The 18174-nt window shown below is 35.3% G+C and overlaps 1 protein-coding gene across 1 annotated transcript in view; it reads left to right on the top strand.

The window, feature by feature from the left end:
- LOC127863492 (receptor-type tyrosine-protein phosphatase kappa-like) overlaps positions 1-9241 on the top strand; it is a 43925-nt gene extending 34684 nt beyond the window's left edge. Inside the window, exons 14-15 of the mRNA XM_052403040.1 lie at positions 8466-8603; positions 9090-9241. Coding sequence (XP_052259000.1) covers positions 8466-8603; positions 9090-9241 — 290 coding nt within the window. The remainder of the gene's footprint in view (positions 1-8465; positions 8604-9089) is intronic.
- Positions 9242-18174: the final 8933 nt, after the last annotated feature.

Below are 18174 nucleotides of genomic sequence, written 5' to 3' on the forward strand. Positions count from 1 at the left end.
CAACTTCACGGGCCAAGCCTCTTAAAATTGTTTTGCGATTTTTAAAGTTTGCAAAATGTTCGACCCTCTTTATTATTTTCAGACGTCTTTAATCCGCTGTTCAATATTACATTTTTTTGCTCTAGGTCTGAGGTACATAAACTGGTCCTGAACGGTTTAGAGAGGTACACTTACGTATGGAATGACCCAAATTGATGCAAAGAAAAACCGGTATTCGTAAATGAGGGGATTCCGGTCTTGAGAAGATATTTTACGCATAGTTTTATAGGGAAAAAATAGGACCGGACCATTTGTGCGGTTAAGAAAGAATTCTGGTATAGAGAGGATCCGATTTAAAGGGTGTCCACTGTATGAGTGGTTCCAAGTATATGAGCCGGGGAAACGGGGTTTAATGCATGTGCGTAAAATGTAGCCCATATTAGCCGATGCAGTCCGCACAAACTTATTAGGGACGACATTTTCCGCCTAAACTGGATTTTCGCTAAGAAGAAACTTCCTTTTAGCGCATGAAAGCGGAAAGTGACTTTTGCGTAGTGCACAGGCTTATCAGGGACGACACTTTATGAACATGAATTAAGCCCAGTTTTTCTAGAACGAGACTTATAGTATTATTATTATTGGTAGTATGCTTTGAACAAAAAGTAATGCCGACGCTGTTTCCGTCTAACATTCGTTCATCTTGTGTGCGATATTTTAATTTTTACGTTTTTGTGCGATTTTTGTTAGAACAGTTGGTCTATTCCTACTTTTATTGTTCGCAATTATTAATAATGATTATAGTTGACGGTAAGTAAACAGATTCAATGGTTTTTTAAGTATAAAGTAGTTAAATTGATTTAATCTGAAGTAACTTTGTGTTGCTATGAACAATTCTGCTTCATCTGTAAGTATATAATATGTTCTCCTGTTCCAGTTTTATGTTATTTCTTAATGGTGTAATATTCACATTAACTCTTTTCTTACTGAAAACTCACTTATTATGTTTACTACACCGGTTTCACCTGTTTCTTCCCTCATCAAAATTCATCTTTGATTAAGTTCAAACATTAACAAATCTAAAACTTAAAATTTCAGATATGGTGATTAAAACTGTAAAGTGTCAAAAACTTCTTGGCCGTTATATTGACAATACTCTATCTTGGAAACTACACGTTGACAGAGTTTGTTAAAAAATGTCGTCTCAGATGTTTCTTCTGCAAAAAATAAAACCATATTTAACCCTTGAAATGCGTAAGCTCTTCTATAATAGGGATATCTCACCTATATCCGACTACGCATGCGTTACCTGGAGCGTCAAAAACGGAAATTAATAGAATAGTCAAAATACAAAAGCGTCGCGGTACACATATTTTAAATAAAATGTACAACACTAATTCAAGAACCCTTTTTAAGATCTAAAATGGTTGACTTTCGAACAGCGTAATCACTATTTCAGGTCAGTTATTGTATTCAAAGCATATCACAATCAAATTCCAACATACATACGTGACCTTTTGACGCCTTCACAAAATAAGCACTATAACTTGCGATCTTGCGAAGAGGGGGATTTGAAACTTGTGCGAGTACCCTTAACAAACTATTTCAAACGATTGTTTGAATTTTCTAGCACAAAAAATGTGGAATTCGTTACCCCAATATATACGTCAAACAAACAATTTAATGACCAAACAAACAATGTAATGACATTTAAGGAAAAAAACATAAAAGCTTATATTTCTACCACACTTTATGAAATAAAAACTGAACATGCTTCATGTTTTTTTAGGACATGGCCTTAGTTTAATGTTTGAATACTGTTCTTTCATATATGGTAATTTTAGTTTTATGTCTGTCTGTCATTTGTTATATTTTTTTGTCAAATTCGTTTTATCTCTTTCAAGTCAAAACTTACAAGGTTATGGTCATTAAATCTAACCTGTCGGGTACTTGCGTGCGTGCAAGTGTGTTTAAGAGTGTGGTTCTTTTAATTATGATATATAGAGAACATTATGTGAGTTTTGGATAAAGATCAAGTTTATCATGCGAGGCCGATGTAACGCGAGGCTTGCCAAGCGCTAACATGGTTCGAGCCGAGCATGATGCCCTTGATCTTTATCCAAAACTCACATAATATTCTATTTATCCTATTATTTTCTCATATTTTCCATTAATAATAATCAAATATCGCATGTTTTGACGATTTTGATTTTTTCGTATTTGACAAAAATGTATTCTCCAATTTTTGGAAAAACCCAAATCGGATCTAAAAATAGCGATAGTATATAGGGGTATTCCACTACGATCCGATTCCACACGATTTGTCCCGATTTCCAATATTTGTAGGTCAGGGACATTCGTAGCTCAATTGACGAAGGTCTTAACTCATTCGTAACTAGTCGTGGGCCGGTCGTAAGTGATTCCTGCAACTCGTGAACTGCTGAAAAATCGTGGCCAGATTTGAAACGTGTTTAAAATGTGGCCATGACCTTCAAGACTGAATTTAATCGCAGATGACTTAACAGCGATGTATTGCGTTCTTGTGCGTCGTAATGGAATCGTAGGTTATTCATGACTCAATCAGGAAATTGTGATTTGTCTACGAATCAGCTACGACTTTGTCAAGAATCTCACGAGTTCACCCCGAGTGAGTTGCGAGCCCGCTAAAATTCTCGCGATTTAGTAACGACACAGTTACGATTTTCGGAGAATGGTCGAGGCGCGGTCAAATATTGGGTTTCCTGTCAATAGCTTGAATTTGAATTACCCTATCTTTATGAAACTTTGGATCTAATATTCATGCATGGAGACATTACTTGTGATTGGATTCAGTTCTAGTTGGGTAAAGGTAAAGGGCATATTACTGAGAAATAAAACAGTAACGGTTTCCGCTGAATAGATTGAGTTTTGAGCGAGATATCGCACTGATATTGTGTTTATAGGTAGTTTGCATATCTACCGTGATATTTGTTTGGGGCTAGTCGGTTTATGTTTGTGGTTATTGTTACTTATATAGAACAAAACAGGTGTTTCTTGATATTAAGAATAACACTTAAATTATGTATGTTCGTAACTTGTATGCAAATGTATCTGAGCATAGCAATTAGAATACATTGTGTCAAGGTTAAGGTCACTGATACTTGAAAATGAAAACAGGAGTTTCATCAAATCACATAGGTATCAATGGTGATAATGTGATGAAATTGTGTGAATAGTTGTGCACATGTCCGGAGTACATTCCCCGCAGTAGTTATTCGCAGATAATACCGTAACGCAAAACCTACATACCAAAACGTGAATTGCAGCATTGGAATCATTTTGACAGTGCCGTGTTTTAAGCCTTAATTAATCAGATGGTTATTTGCTTCACTAAATGAATATATGTCTGAGATAACATACAACTATTAAAATTGTTCATAAATATGTTCAGTACAAGAATATATATGGCTATTACATGCCTTTAACTGTATTTGTATTCATTTATCTATGTGCTTTTTAATCAACAACATTCATTGTTACATATTTATCCGTTGTTTTAAGCTTGCTTTCAATAAAACATGAAACATTTAGGCAATTATGTTGGCAAAAAATGTTCCCGCTGAATAGTATTGTCACAAGAACAAATTGTAACGACCATGCTTTGACAGTTACGCCAAAAAACACACGATTTTCCTACATTCTACATTTTTAGCTCGTAACTTAGTAAAAGGCTTACTAAGGATGGGGCTAGCACGTTAAAAAAAACTATAAAACTAAGTGGACAAACACAAGTGGTATATTTTAAATCCTTTAAAAATCGCGTACAAAATGACAGTTATTTTTTAATGTAACTATAATTGGTGGATCAAATGTAAGAATTGTTTGTATCGAAGGATTAGAGGGGGTGAAGGTGGGTGGGTTGTTGAGGAGTTTAAAACAAGTGGATGTCCGGACAAAACATAAAATGTAATAACTTTATTTTCCACATGCATATAAAGGCAAAACCATGAACCTGAATTGTATGCGCTGTCTTTAAAATCAGACTGGGACCTTATATTCAATAAACAATACAAATGATATCAAGAAAAAACGTATGCATTAAATAGAGATATTTTACAATAACAAATATGTTTGAACACGCGACAAATACCATTGAGTCAAAAGTAAAAAGCACACTAGTTGTTTACAAATGCCTTACCTTGCCCCAGATATAGCACACTAGTTGTTTACAAATGCCTTACCTTGCCCCAGATAACGGTATTGTAGTGTACGTGCATTGTAGGGAATAATAATTAACGAGGATAAAACTAGTTAGTTCAATACTTCGTATGTAGGCCTCGATTTGAAGACCTCATCATCATTATTATTATTATTATTATTATTATTATTATTATTATTATTATTATTATTATTATTATTATTATTATTATTATTATTATTATTATTATTATTATTGTCCCCTACCGGTTTCACCGGAGGGGACTTATGGTTTGCGTTCTGTGCGTCTGTGAGTCTGTCTGTCACACTTTTCTGGATCCTGTGATAACTTTAAAAGTTTTTAATATTGTTTCATGAAACTTGCAACATGGATAGATGGCAATATGGACATTATGCACGTCATTTCATTTTGTTCCTACGTCAAACATTGTGGTTACTATGGCAACCAAAAAAATATAAAAAATCTGAAAATGGTGGAATTTCTGACAATGTTGGAGCCGGTAGGGGACCATATTGCCTGACAATAGCCTGGTTTTTATTATTTTAATTATTACAAATTATTATTATTTATTGTAATTATTAAACTTATAATTATAATGATTAAAATTATTCAATCAAATATTACATTTTAAATATTATCGTTGGAAAATTCTAAAAACATTCTAAAAAAGGGACGCATCCTTTCCGAAAGACGTATGGGGATATGTATTACAGGTGTATTTTATATTGGTCCGCCTTTCTGTTACGTTGTATGAGAGGATTTTCACTTATTTGCAAAACCGGATAAATCTATCGTTATAAGTCGAAACAGAGCGAGTGTACTTATTGTATATATCACAAAACAGTGCAAGAAGATCCGAATGTATAACGTACGAAAACTACAAGACAGCGATATTTTGGCATTTGCAATGATGTGTTTGCTTTGATCAAGTTGGGTTTTCTAAAATCTGGGATACGACCTATGCATAGTACAGTGATAACATTCCAGCGAAAGCCTGTCATTATAATGTGAAACGATGTCTGTTGGCATCGGATGACGTCCTAGGGACCATAACTAACATTACTTTATCATAATGTACACGTCATATACTATAGCAAACTCTAGAATATTTGTGATAATAAAGGCTTAGTAGGTTCTTTACGTCTGTATTAGTAGTTATTGCCCAAGGCTTGGTTCACTAATTAGTTATGTTCAGGGTAAGCGCATGCAGCACTGTTAATTGGGGTGTATTTTCATGTTAAATGACAGGCGAACGTTTATATATGCAGTTAAACTAATTGTTGTCTCGCGTAACAATGGAATACTAATGCACAACATATGTCAAACGTCAAATCAATTGACGTCAAAGCCTTACATGCGTTACCTTATTTCCAGATGTTGTATTGTTAACACCAAAACTAATTTACTAAAACAGTAGAGAACTCTATATGGGACCGCACATGTCGTTTTATTCACGTTCTTGAAATGTTATTCAATAAGAATATCTTACGGATGGATTTGGACGGGTTTGTCATGTCCTCGGAACATTATTAGTTAATTATAGAATTACCATGGACTTAGAAATATTGTATTAACAACTAATTAAAGAACTATTTGGATTTGGAAACTTTATTTAAAAACTGAATAAAATGCAAATAACTATGATTCGAGTTGTATTATGTATGTTGGATTACGGTAAACATCTATGTTTTGGTGCCGTACATCTCACCCTCAACAAAAATGATTTTATATTCTATGATTTACAATCATTATAAAACTTAACATCTGAACTACAAGGTATCTTACGATATCGTGTAAAACCTATCAAAATTAATTTACAAACAAGTAATGTTTATAATAGGATTATGACGACTGTTTCTACTGAAATAAATAATTGTGGGAAATGTTATACAATGTAAATGTCAATCGAAATGAGTCACCTGTCCACATCACAGGTCTAATGACGTAGGTCATTAGTCCAATCTTTATATCGAAGGTGTTTTTTGACTGGTGACGTCATGCGTTGCCCATTAGATGTAGGTGTCGTCCGGGTTAAACCTGTTCTTGTTGCTGTAAAGTAGATGTTTTAGTTTGTTGTTAAATGTCGATGTTGATTTGCATGATCAGTGTTTCTGATTTGCGTATTGCAAAGGCTTATTTCGAGTCGGTGCTTCGGGTGTTGATGTGTACCACGTTGCTAATACATTGTCACATCCGTTTAAACCAGCGGGTTGTTGTTGTTGAATCTATCGTCATAGTGTCTTTTATCTGCGTACTAAGGCTTTATATCGTGTAGATGATCTGGGTGTTCTTGAATTACGTTGTTGTTTCTGTTGATGTTGTTGAAATTGTTCCAGCATAAAGACCATGCGTTCACTTTGAGAGTGGACAAAATGGTCGACTCATGCTTTATTCATGAAGTATTTCTTCAACTCCTCGTGGATAATGCTTGTGTGCAAACGTTGATCAATTGTGAACACGCCGCATCGAAATGTTGGCAGTGTCGATCGTTTTCAATATCAGTTATTTATAATGACGGCAAACATTTATAAATATCCTCTTTAGTTTATTGTTAAGTAACGTCACGACAACTTACTATATATAGATACCTTACCATGCCTGAATGGTCATATATCTGATCTGGGTATTATTTGAGGAGTGTAATTGTACATTGTTTTGAAACATCATCTAAATTTTAAAAGATATAATCAATTTTACCGATAGCAAAGTTATGATTGGCGTGTTATGGGCAATTGCTGTAAAAATCAGTTTTTATCCCAAAGACCGGATGATAAAATTAATACTAAATTTTCATTTCATGAGTATGCCAATAAACGTACCCATTTTATATCTTGCCAAATTAAGTCAATTACAGGAATCATTTTGACTAACATAAATGCAAGCAGACATACTGACTTCTATTTTAGAAGCTTTTTTATTGGACCGCGTAACAACCATGAATGCTTATGTTGCTGTTGTTTCGTACATACAAAGTATCGTGTTAGAAATTCAGTAAACTTTATAAGTATGCAAACTTCTGACAATTCTGAAAAATGAAATAAAACTTATTCTTATCTTTTCGGCTGCCAATAAGTTGTCGTGCACCTTCCGCTTCTTTTGTCCCTGAATACAAAGCAAAACGCAAATTATCTCGCAATCCTGAGATGCGGCTAAAGGTGAAAACAATTAACAACGCATACATAATTCACTATTTTTAAATTGCCAATACAATCGTGATGATTATTAGTACGGGTCGCTGCATAGCAATTGAAAATTAAAGACAGCTGTATTGATCTTGTATTGATCTTGTATTGATATTGCATTGATCCTGTATTGATCGTGTAGTGATCTTGTATTCGCAATACAATGTATTGTCCACAATAATTGTAAACGAATATTTGCTTTATCATGTCTTAGGTATTAAATGTCGTAATGTGGCAAATTTTGCAAGAAAATATAGATAAATCTTGTTTGAAAAACCTCCCCTTAGGTCACATCAAATTGACAAGAGGTTAGTTTTATTTGTCGCACCTTAAACCGTTAAATAAATGAAAGTAGTTTATTGTATCCAATGTGTCGGCTACGGATTGTGTTTTGCAATATTTCTATTCAATTTAGTCAACATTTTTAGACTGTTTATTTTCGAATAGATAATACGCATTAATGATATTTCTTTGTCGCTTGGCAGCAGCTTCCTCGGAAAGTCACAACTGGTTCTCACCTGACACTTAACTTTCACTTCTGATTTCGGGACATTTACCCGATCACACCCTGGTAACCGCTTCTGCTGATGGTCGAAACGAAGTGAAGGGATGGAACGTTTCGTACGGCCAGTGGCAGATTCTTGGAGAGGATATGGGCGTCACCAAGGTAGTCTCAAATCCATTCATAGGAAACGAAGAGAATAAAACAACAAAAAACCAAGCCGGGTCGGTCATTTCCCGGAATAACAACGACTGCGCACTCCAGGGTGGATGCGACAAGTTAGCTACTGGAGCTAATCCACTGATCAAGTTGGCGATAAAGGGAACAACTATAGGAGCACGGATCGTAAGAACACTCCTTGCGTGCGACAAGTTTCATAAGCTAACGCACGAGCAGAAGCGCTACCGCTGGGACGTCATCGGACTAGCCGGGAAAAGGTGGCTAGGCTTTGGAGAAACATCAACAGACGAAGGACATAATATATGATTCAGTGGTGAGGATTATATACATCGCCATGAGGTTGCTTGCATAGTTAAGAAGGAGGTAGTCAACAACATCATCAGTTGAACCCCAGTCTCCAGAAGACTCATTTCTATCCGTATCTCAGCGAGACGTCACAACATCACCATCATCAAGGTCAACGCACCAACAGTTGACAACGATGACGAGGATATTGAACAGTTTTATGACGAATTAGAGCGCATCATAGTCAAGGTCCCTAAGATCGACATCCTCGTTGTCCAAGGTGACTGGAACGTCAAGACTGAACCTGGCGCCTACCAAGACTGATCAGGAACAGTAGGTAGATTTGGCATCAACGACTGTGGGTTGAGGCTTCTTGAGTTTGCAAGAAGCCACCAACTCACCCTGACTAACACACTGCGTCCACACAAACCATCCAGAAAAGCGACCAGACATGTTCTAAACTGGCAAGTACACAACCAGGTCGATTTCATACTTATGCCGAAACGGTTAAAGTCCTTCATCAACATGGCGAACACAAGAACATTTCCGGGCGCAAACATCGGTAGTGACCATGGTTTAGTACTCACCATCAATTAAGCTGAAGTTAAAACCAAGCGCATAACCAAGAACCCTCGCAATAGATTTGACTTTAAGATACTAAACAATCCAAAGATAGCAGAGGAATTTTAATCACATATAGGTGTGCAGCGCTAAACATCTTAGAAAATAAGACAATGGCATCGATACCATCACCAACACGATCTAGACTGTGATGCTGTCATCGGCCGAAGAAGTTCTTGGGAGAGAGAGAGAAGGAAGAACAAGCCATGGGTGACGACCGAAATCATGGACCGCTGTGCCAACAGAGAGATAAAGGATGAGAAGTACACCAGCTTGAAATCAAGGGCAGACAACTAGAAAGCAAACACAAATTTCAAAAATAATATGAAAGAGTCCACGGAGGAGAAGATTAAGGAGTAATGTATCAACATCGACAAAGAGATGACCACATGCAGCAGTAAGAAGGCCTACAATTCCCGCAAGACCTTCACAAAGACCAGTCAGCCCAATGCAAGTGTTACAGCCGACACTGACCGAAATCTCCTGACCGAGAGTGCCGGAAACCTTTACAGGTGGACTGACGACGACTGCAGTGACCTCTATAACTACCCGCTTCGACTAGACCCCAGTCTCCTTCAGAACAATCCCAGACAAAAAACAAAAGCCCGCCCATACTTAACGCAAGGTGGAGGAAATATTGTGTATTCTTAAGGTATAAGCATTTCCGGTATCAAGAAACGCCATTTCCGAGCTGATTCATAACGGAGGAGAGGCAACAAATGCAGTAATTACGACACTACTTGTATGCCAAAATATCTGGAAGGATAAGAAATGGTAAAAAGAGTGGACCCAGTTTCTGGTCACCCCCTACCGAAAAGGGCAACTTTAAGCTGAGCATATAATGCAGGAGAAACTCCAACTTGAGATTCGCTGATAACATTGATTTCATGGGTGGCACCAGCAATGAATTTCAAGATCTCGCCAACATACTCCATGAAATATTAGGAGCATACGAGATGGAGGTCAGCTCGGAGAGGTCGAAGATCATGATGAACAGCACGACCAACAGCCGTGCAGACATAACCATGAACGGCGAGAAGCTGAAAGAAGTGACCTGCTTCAAGTACTTTGGAGCAACCCTGTCCAAGGATGGTACCAGTACCGCTTAGGCCCAATTTAAATGGCGACAGCATTGATGGCCTGACTAAGCAGGTTGTGGACACGCAGCTCCATCAGCTTTCCCACAAATAACAGGCTCTACAAGTCCCTCGTAGTCTCCATCTTACTGTACGGCTTCGAGACCTGGGCGCTTCACGCGGACTTAGAACGCATGATACAAGCCTCTGAACACAAGTATCTCCGAATACTTCTCCGCATCTATAACACTATTCACAATACCAACGAGTATGTCCGGAACATGACTGCAGCAATTGTTTGTCCACAACAGCCCCTACTGGCGACCTTCAAATGACAAAAGCTGTCTTGGTTTGGGCACATCACCAGGCGTCACACTCTGTGTAAGACATTTCACCAGGGCACGCTAGAGGGAGGTCGACGTCGAGGCCATCAGAGGAAAAGCTGGATTGACAATGTATAAAAGTGGACATCCCTTACCATGGATGATTTACTCTTAGCAGCAGACAACAAACCTGACTGGAGGAGGATTTCTGCACCGTCGTCCCTCATTTCCCGCCAACGGCCAAAGTGATCAAGGTTTATATGATGATGATGATGATGCCTATATAATGGTAACGAGCTTTTAGTTGATGACACATTATAAACAAAGCATAACGAAAAATGGCGGACATAGGACGACCACAGTAGCTCATCGTCAGCACATCTTGTTTAGATAAACTTAAACCTAGGTAAAATATTTTGCAATTTATACTTAACTTATTTAAGCGTGTTTGGACCAGCATGGCCCTCTTGTTTATTTTCTGTCAGTGATATCACTATAGACATAAATTTGAAATGGTTTCGAGAACGGTCGGTGTTTTTTTTCGATGGCATGGTTCAAACTGGAATTAAATGCCACGGACCGTCAGATGATTGCTAAGCCAACGTTTTAGCTCGTGGTTCTAACGATCTGCGAACTTTCAATTCATGAGCATATTGTTTTGACAATTCTTACTCGGGCGTACCGTCGAGTGGAAGACCTAGTTTGTTTTCATTCCATAAGAACATTAATAGTTTCATATGATTTATGTTGTGTTATTTTCGATTAATTTTCTGATTCTCTATATTACATTTAAAACGTATTACATTTATCATTTGTATAAATGTGAACACTGTATGTGGTGTTATATTAACTACTTGTAAATACATTTAATGTATCGCGTAAACACTTTTTATTTGTTCGTTTCAGTTAACAGAGCACGATATGGATGGAATAGAAACAAACGTATCCTTATCCAATCTTGTTATATTTTTTTGCACAGAAAGATGCACATGTTTTGTAAAAAAAAAATGTCATTTTTTGGGAGGTTTTTGGCTGTCTTTGAATTGTCTAATACCTTTGTGTTTATACTATGTTTTTTATTTGAAGTACAGCCAAAAAAATGTATTCGGCCAAAATAAAATATTTAATCTTACAATTTTACAAGTTTAGACCTTTAACGACGTTTATGTGCTTCATTCTCGCTGTTTGTTTCGGATTTACCAACCTTATATTTGCCTTATTTGAAAGGTCAAAGAAAGAACTTTGGTTTTGTCCATCGAAGTGCTTGTTGTTGTGATATTTTTCTTTGGAATATGCTGCTAAAACAAGACAAGCTTTACAAAGGGTAAATCCTTCACATTTATATCAACATATGTGGGTAAATAGGGTGTGATCACATATTAGAGTGGACAAAATATTCCACATTATTGCTATATTCTTCAGAATTATGACAGATGTTACTGTAATCAAATGGTGTTTCTTATTACTTTTTTAGCTAAGAGCTCAATTTTAAAGGACTATCTATGTAGGTCAGTCACTAACCTTCGACCGTCGTCGTCAACAATTAACCTTTTTCGTCTGATATTTTTGTGAGGAAAATAATCAAACTTGGTATGAATATTCCTTAGGTGTCCCTCTATCAAAATACTACAAAGAGGGGGCGAATCAATTAATATACAAAATACCCGCCATCCCGAGACGATGTTTAATAAATACAAATAATAGAATTTAGCGGGTAAGGACCTATTTCAATGTTCGAAAAAGAAATCTTTTTTTATTTACACACGTGTGTGTTTCATAAGATCTATATCAAAAATCTTAAAACATTATTTAATTTCTTAAATATGAGACTACCAGCATGAGTGTTGTTTGCGTATTTGGTTATAAAGTAAACATAGACAATCGTCTTGTCAGCAATAATTTGTTTAGTTTGAAATACTATTTCATTGGTTTTCTTCAATCCAGATGCTACTGATTTTGCTTTGCTTAAACATGACCACAAGCTGTTGAAGCGTATTAACATTTATGGATTTATATAAGGCATTACAAAATATTGAAAACAAAAGTCTAGTTGAAATATCAGTGTACAAATGATCAGTGGTTTTTAATATACCACAATCATGTTTTTTACACTACCGATATGAAAGTTTTATATTTGGAAACATTTGACAGATATTTAAGATTGCTGTAAATGTTTTTTTTATGTGAACACGATTAAAAAAAATCACGGATGTATGTTGAATGAAACTCACGTGAGCGACATATTAGCGTATTGTCCTTCTTGTTATTGCAGGAGACACTACATCTCGAACCGAAATTAGCCGTCTTAAATGTTGTATTGTAAAAAAATCACGGATGTATGTTGCATGAAACTCACGTGAGCGACATATTAGCGTATTGTCCTTCTTGTTATTGCAGGAGACACTACATCTCGAACGGAAATTAGCCGTCTTAAATGTTGTATTAAAAACTGAAAACATACTGGTTGACAACCAAAATGAGTTTCGAGCGAAACGATCAAACATATATATGTGTATCTACGCTCAACAACATCATATGGAACAAAAACAACGTTTTTGCGGCATGAAACGTTGTTTTGATTATTTTATTTGTTGTTGTACAAACTCCTACTTAACCGCTGGGACGGAAATGTCTAAACTTCAGTTACAAATCTATGAAAGCTCGTTATCCTGTGCCCGCATCAACGGAACTCTCACGGACGTGTTCGACTGCCACATTGTAGTCAAGCAGTGTTTCGTGCTGTCAACGACAATCTTCGCTATATTTTCACACGATCTCGCTAAAGAAATCAAATACCTTCATTTTGGAATCTTCGTTGGCGACCGGACATTGTCCCTACTTATGTACGCTGACAAAATTGCACAAACATCCGAAAACGAGAACGACCTTGGTGTCGTCCACAAATGGTTTAAGCGCTGGCTCGTTATTTTAAACGCATGAAAATCTCTCAATGCATGCACATCAGTTCAAGACAGCGACACCAAGTTGGAGATGGCAGAGTACTACAAATACCTCGTGTACTATTCGAAGAAACAGATTTTTAACGCTAAATGCATACGACTAGCGAAAGGCCCGGGCGAAAATCATTTACTAAACTGTACAACTCATGCGTGGTTCCAGTCTTTTACCGTGCGTCAGTTTGGGGATTCAAAGAGTGTCAGGCCACTGAGAACATCCGGAATCGCAATTTGCGGTATTTCATGTGCGTGAACAGGTTGGCCACATGCGTCAGCGCTCATTGGAAAAACCTAACGGATCCCCTCTCTATACCGATGATCATGTTACGGTATTGGAATCGACTAATAACTATGGGCACATAACGTTTTTGCTAATTGTTTGAAAGAGAATAAGTATCATGTTCTTTGAGTAATAGCAATAAGTTGTGTTATGAAATTAAAAATAAACAAACAAATACAGGACCCAAGGACAACTACGAACAGGAACTAACTAGATTTGTGTGTGTGTTGATAAAACGCTTGCATGTTATATTTTATATGTTTGTTCTAAGCATGAGATCGAATCTGGACTGTGTCTGAAAAACTATTTTTATAAATTACTTCTTCTTTCTTAACTATACTCTCTATATAAGGGCTGCTTGTCAAAAATATGTGTGGAACTGGTAATATACTGGTCGATATACACGTTTTTTTTTGTAATTGAATAACTAACGAGAAATAAACTGTTGTTGAATGTTTATTTCCGTGCCGTTTATCATTCTAAATATATTTGAATGGTTTTTCAATTGATACATTAAATAATTACAATAGTATTTGAGCAATAAATTCTAATTTGAAATATTGCTATTTTAGCAGTAAGTTTAAATCCCATTTTCCAAAGATGTTAAGGTGCGCAACAACCGTCACCCTTGTAGCATAATGCATAGAAAGAACACTAACGATATTTTCATGTTTACATTGTCAAAATGTGATTATGTTGCCAATCATATGACATTACCGTGCTGACTTCACAATAACGCATATCTCGGAGAATACATAACTAATTAGTTGCTTGACAGTACATGCACGCTTGAAACTGAGAGCAGTCTGTTTTAATTATAGATCGTGACAAGATTACATGGTTAATTGATGTTTGTTGGCGTGTCTGTGCACTTACCAGATGTTAAATACACCAGTATATGCAAGCTTGACAACTTAATCTGATCCATAAAGTTGACATATTTATGTAAAGATACATGCATTTAAGAAGGGCTACTTTGGCCACTCGAGTAGAAGAATTTAACAGAGCGGAGATTAGGAAGTTATTTTACTTATTTCCGCCCCTACCAAGGGGCGGGGAGAATGTGGGTGGATTTGGACTGATATTCTCATGTCTTGGAAATTAAATAAAACGTTATTATTGAATAGCATTTATATGGACTTTGAAACTATATGTTAACAACTGAATACAAATGCAAAGAACTATTATTTGAGTTATTTGTGTATGCGTTATTACGGTACAACCTACTCGAGAGTGTTGCGTCGTCTTATCGGTCTTACCCTCTTGCATCAATCTCAATCGATCAACCTTCTCCTAGATATGCAAACAATAACGTATTTATACCCATATAAATATATTCATGCTGTTAATAACCGTGGCGACGGGCGGTCACTAGGAGAACAATGTCCAATTTCTAACTAAAAGAGTTTACATCGGAGCATCATTAACCTTAGTGATAATGTGATAATTTGTATGTGCAAACGGTTTCTGCCAAGTACGATCGCCGCCCAAATAGCTTGAAGCACTTATAAGTAACGGTCCATGAATTATTAAATTGGCCAATTTCACCTTGTCAGCTCTGTTACTCGAACAGTTGTTATATGATCATGAAACTTAGTATGCCTCATATATCGATCATTTTCGATAACAAGCAAGGTATTTTAAGAATAAAGGCCTTTTAATGATACATCTTCTAAAATAAAACCTTTTCGCTCTCTCACTCTTATAAGTTTAATCGGTTCATCATTAAATTTTGGAATGATGCATGCAATTTAAGCTGAACAGAAAATAAAAATATCTTTATATCAATATCCATTTGTGCACAGCCTTTTAATTAATGATATTTAAGAGAATGTTCTTTTTTAATCGTAAATAATATCAAGTTAAAAAACAGCACATTCTATGTATGTATTGAATGGACGAACTGATAAATAGATACATGTATTAGGATTTATTGACAACTCATATAACAAAAGGGATAAATACATGTAAAAGTTCGATAGGGAAAATAAGACTGTTGAATTAAAAAATGTGAGTACATACAGAAGAAAATATACATATATGGACAGACTAGTGTGAACGTATAAATGCAAACAAATTTCGCTCAAAACAGAACGTTGTTTAACAATTCCATGAAACATCGGAAAAACAGCAATAAAAAAAGCTAAATGATTATCTATTATAGAGGGATAACCTTTTATAGTTTACGGCTTTGAAAGTTATACATATATATTTATTAATGAAATCGTCAAGAACTAAAATGACATATTTTGTTGGGCAGCAAAACAATTTGCCAAGCTCGATACTAAGTCCCTAGTAAAGTATGGCCCATTAATTATCCAAAGTTTGTCTATTTAACTCAAGACCAATGTAACAAAGAACTTTTAACGGGCGTATTTAGTGGCAGGTTGGTACTTTTGTTAATGTACTTAAACCTGTTCAATGCTTTTTCATTATAACAACATATTACGGTAAAAATGAATATATGACAATTAAAAACAGTGTTTATACATAGATGTTTACTAAAATATCACTGTTAGTCATAAATATAGAACAAAATCTGAACACTTACAATCAATATTTTAACATAAGTTTACACATTTTAAAAGCTCGGTCAGGCTAGAAAACAATCGCTGCTTTGAGTGTTTGGGTTTGCGCCAAAGTGTTTTATGAATTCCGTTTGTGATGTATTTTATCCCTCAAAGTTTGCATTTCAATCTGTATTTCCAGATAAGTTGAAGATACTTCAATTATAAAAGCATAATGCTTGACTGTTCGATAAATATTATTAAATGAGTCAATACATTTTGACTGTATCTATGTGAATTGCTGTTACCAAGTAAATAACTGTTTTGTTCGCCTTATTGTATTTTAATTACAAGCAATCAAAAAAAAAAAGACAGTCCCAAGAAAATAAGGTATATCGTAATCAAAACCCCACTTAACCAGCCGCAAAAATTCGATAACTCCGCCCATTTAAATTGTTGCCCAATACATTACCAATAGTTTGTCAAAATAATGTATGTATTGACAGGTTGGTACTTTTGTTTCTATACTTAAAATTTTTAAGTGTTTTCTGATCATAAAAGGGTATTCTGAATTTCACGCCAATAATGACCGAAATGTAAATAAATGTGTGAGAAGTAAAGAAGCCAACACGCAATTGAAATAATTACGATTTGAAGACTGCCCAATTCTAAAAGCGTTAAGTCTGAAAACATCCCGATCACATCTACACAAAGAGTTAATATACATTCATGTCTATAATTGACAACATATTATTTTAAAAGTTTAACTAATCATTATTTAAAACAGTGTTTATACAAAGATGTTAACAAAAGTATCACTGTAAGTAAGAAATATATAAAACAAAAATCACACATATTTACACACTTTCAATGCTCTGTCAGGCTAGTTAAAAATCGCTGCTTTCTGTTCTTGAGTTTGCACAAAAGTATTTAATGATTTATCTTTGCGGTGTTATATTTCTCTTAAACTTTTCATTAAAATCTTTCTTTCCAGATAAGCTGAAAAAACAATAATGATAAATGCATTAACTTTTGCTGAACTTATGTAATGTTTCAATAAATTTTGACTGTATCTCTGTGAATTGCTGTTAACAAGTGAATAACTGTTTTGTTCACCTTATTATACTTTAATTACAAGTAACCAAAAACACAAAGACGGTTCCTAGTAAATAAGGTGTATCGTAATAAAAAACCCACTTGACCAGCCGCAAAAATCGATAACTCCGCCCATTTAAATACTGACCCATAGTTTACCCAAAGATTTGCAAATTAGTGTATATTTTAACAGGTTGCTACTTTTGTTTATTTACTTAAAATCTTTAAGCGCTTCTGATCATTAAAGTGCAATCTTAATTCTAGGTCAATCATGGCCGATGTGTAAAATACATTTTGTAAAAGTAAATAAGCATACACGAATTTGAAATCATTACGATTTAAACACTGCACATTTTTAAAGCATTAAATCTGATATCAATCTCGATCACATCCATACGAAGAGTTTATATAAATTCACGTCTAAAAATGACAACATAGTACTGTTAAACTTTAACCAATCACGATTTTAAACAGTATGTGTACAAAGATATTTACACAATTATAAATGTGAGTCACAAATATAGAACACAAATCACACATATTTACACACGTTCAATGCTCTGTCAGGCTATTAAACAAGCGCTGCTTTCTGTTTGTGGGTTTGCGACAAAGTATCTAATGAATTCCCTTTACAATGCATTATTTCCCTCAAAGATTTCATTTTAGTCTTTATTTCCAGTTAAGCTAAACATACGAAAATTATAAATGCACTAACTGTTGATAGACTAATGTAATGTTTAAAAAAATTGACTGTATCTCTGTTAATTGCTACTACCACGTAAATAAATGTTTTGTTCGCCTTACACATTAAATACAAGTTATCAAAGAAACACAGACAGTCTTAAGTAAATAAAGTATATCGAAATCAAAACGCCACTTAACCAGCCGCAAAAAATCGATTACTCCGCCCATTTAAATTTGGGTTAATACATTACCAAACGTTTGTCAAAATTATGTATTTTTTGACAGGTTGATACTTTTGTTTATATACT

This window comes from Dreissena polymorpha, unplaced genomic scaffold (assembly GCF_020536995.1).
Source record: "Dreissena polymorpha isolate Duluth1 unplaced genomic scaffold, UMN_Dpol_1.0 chrUn010, whole genome shotgun sequence".
Taxonomy (NCBI): domain Eukaryota; kingdom Metazoa; phylum Mollusca; class Bivalvia; order Myida; family Dreissenidae; genus Dreissena; species Dreissena polymorpha.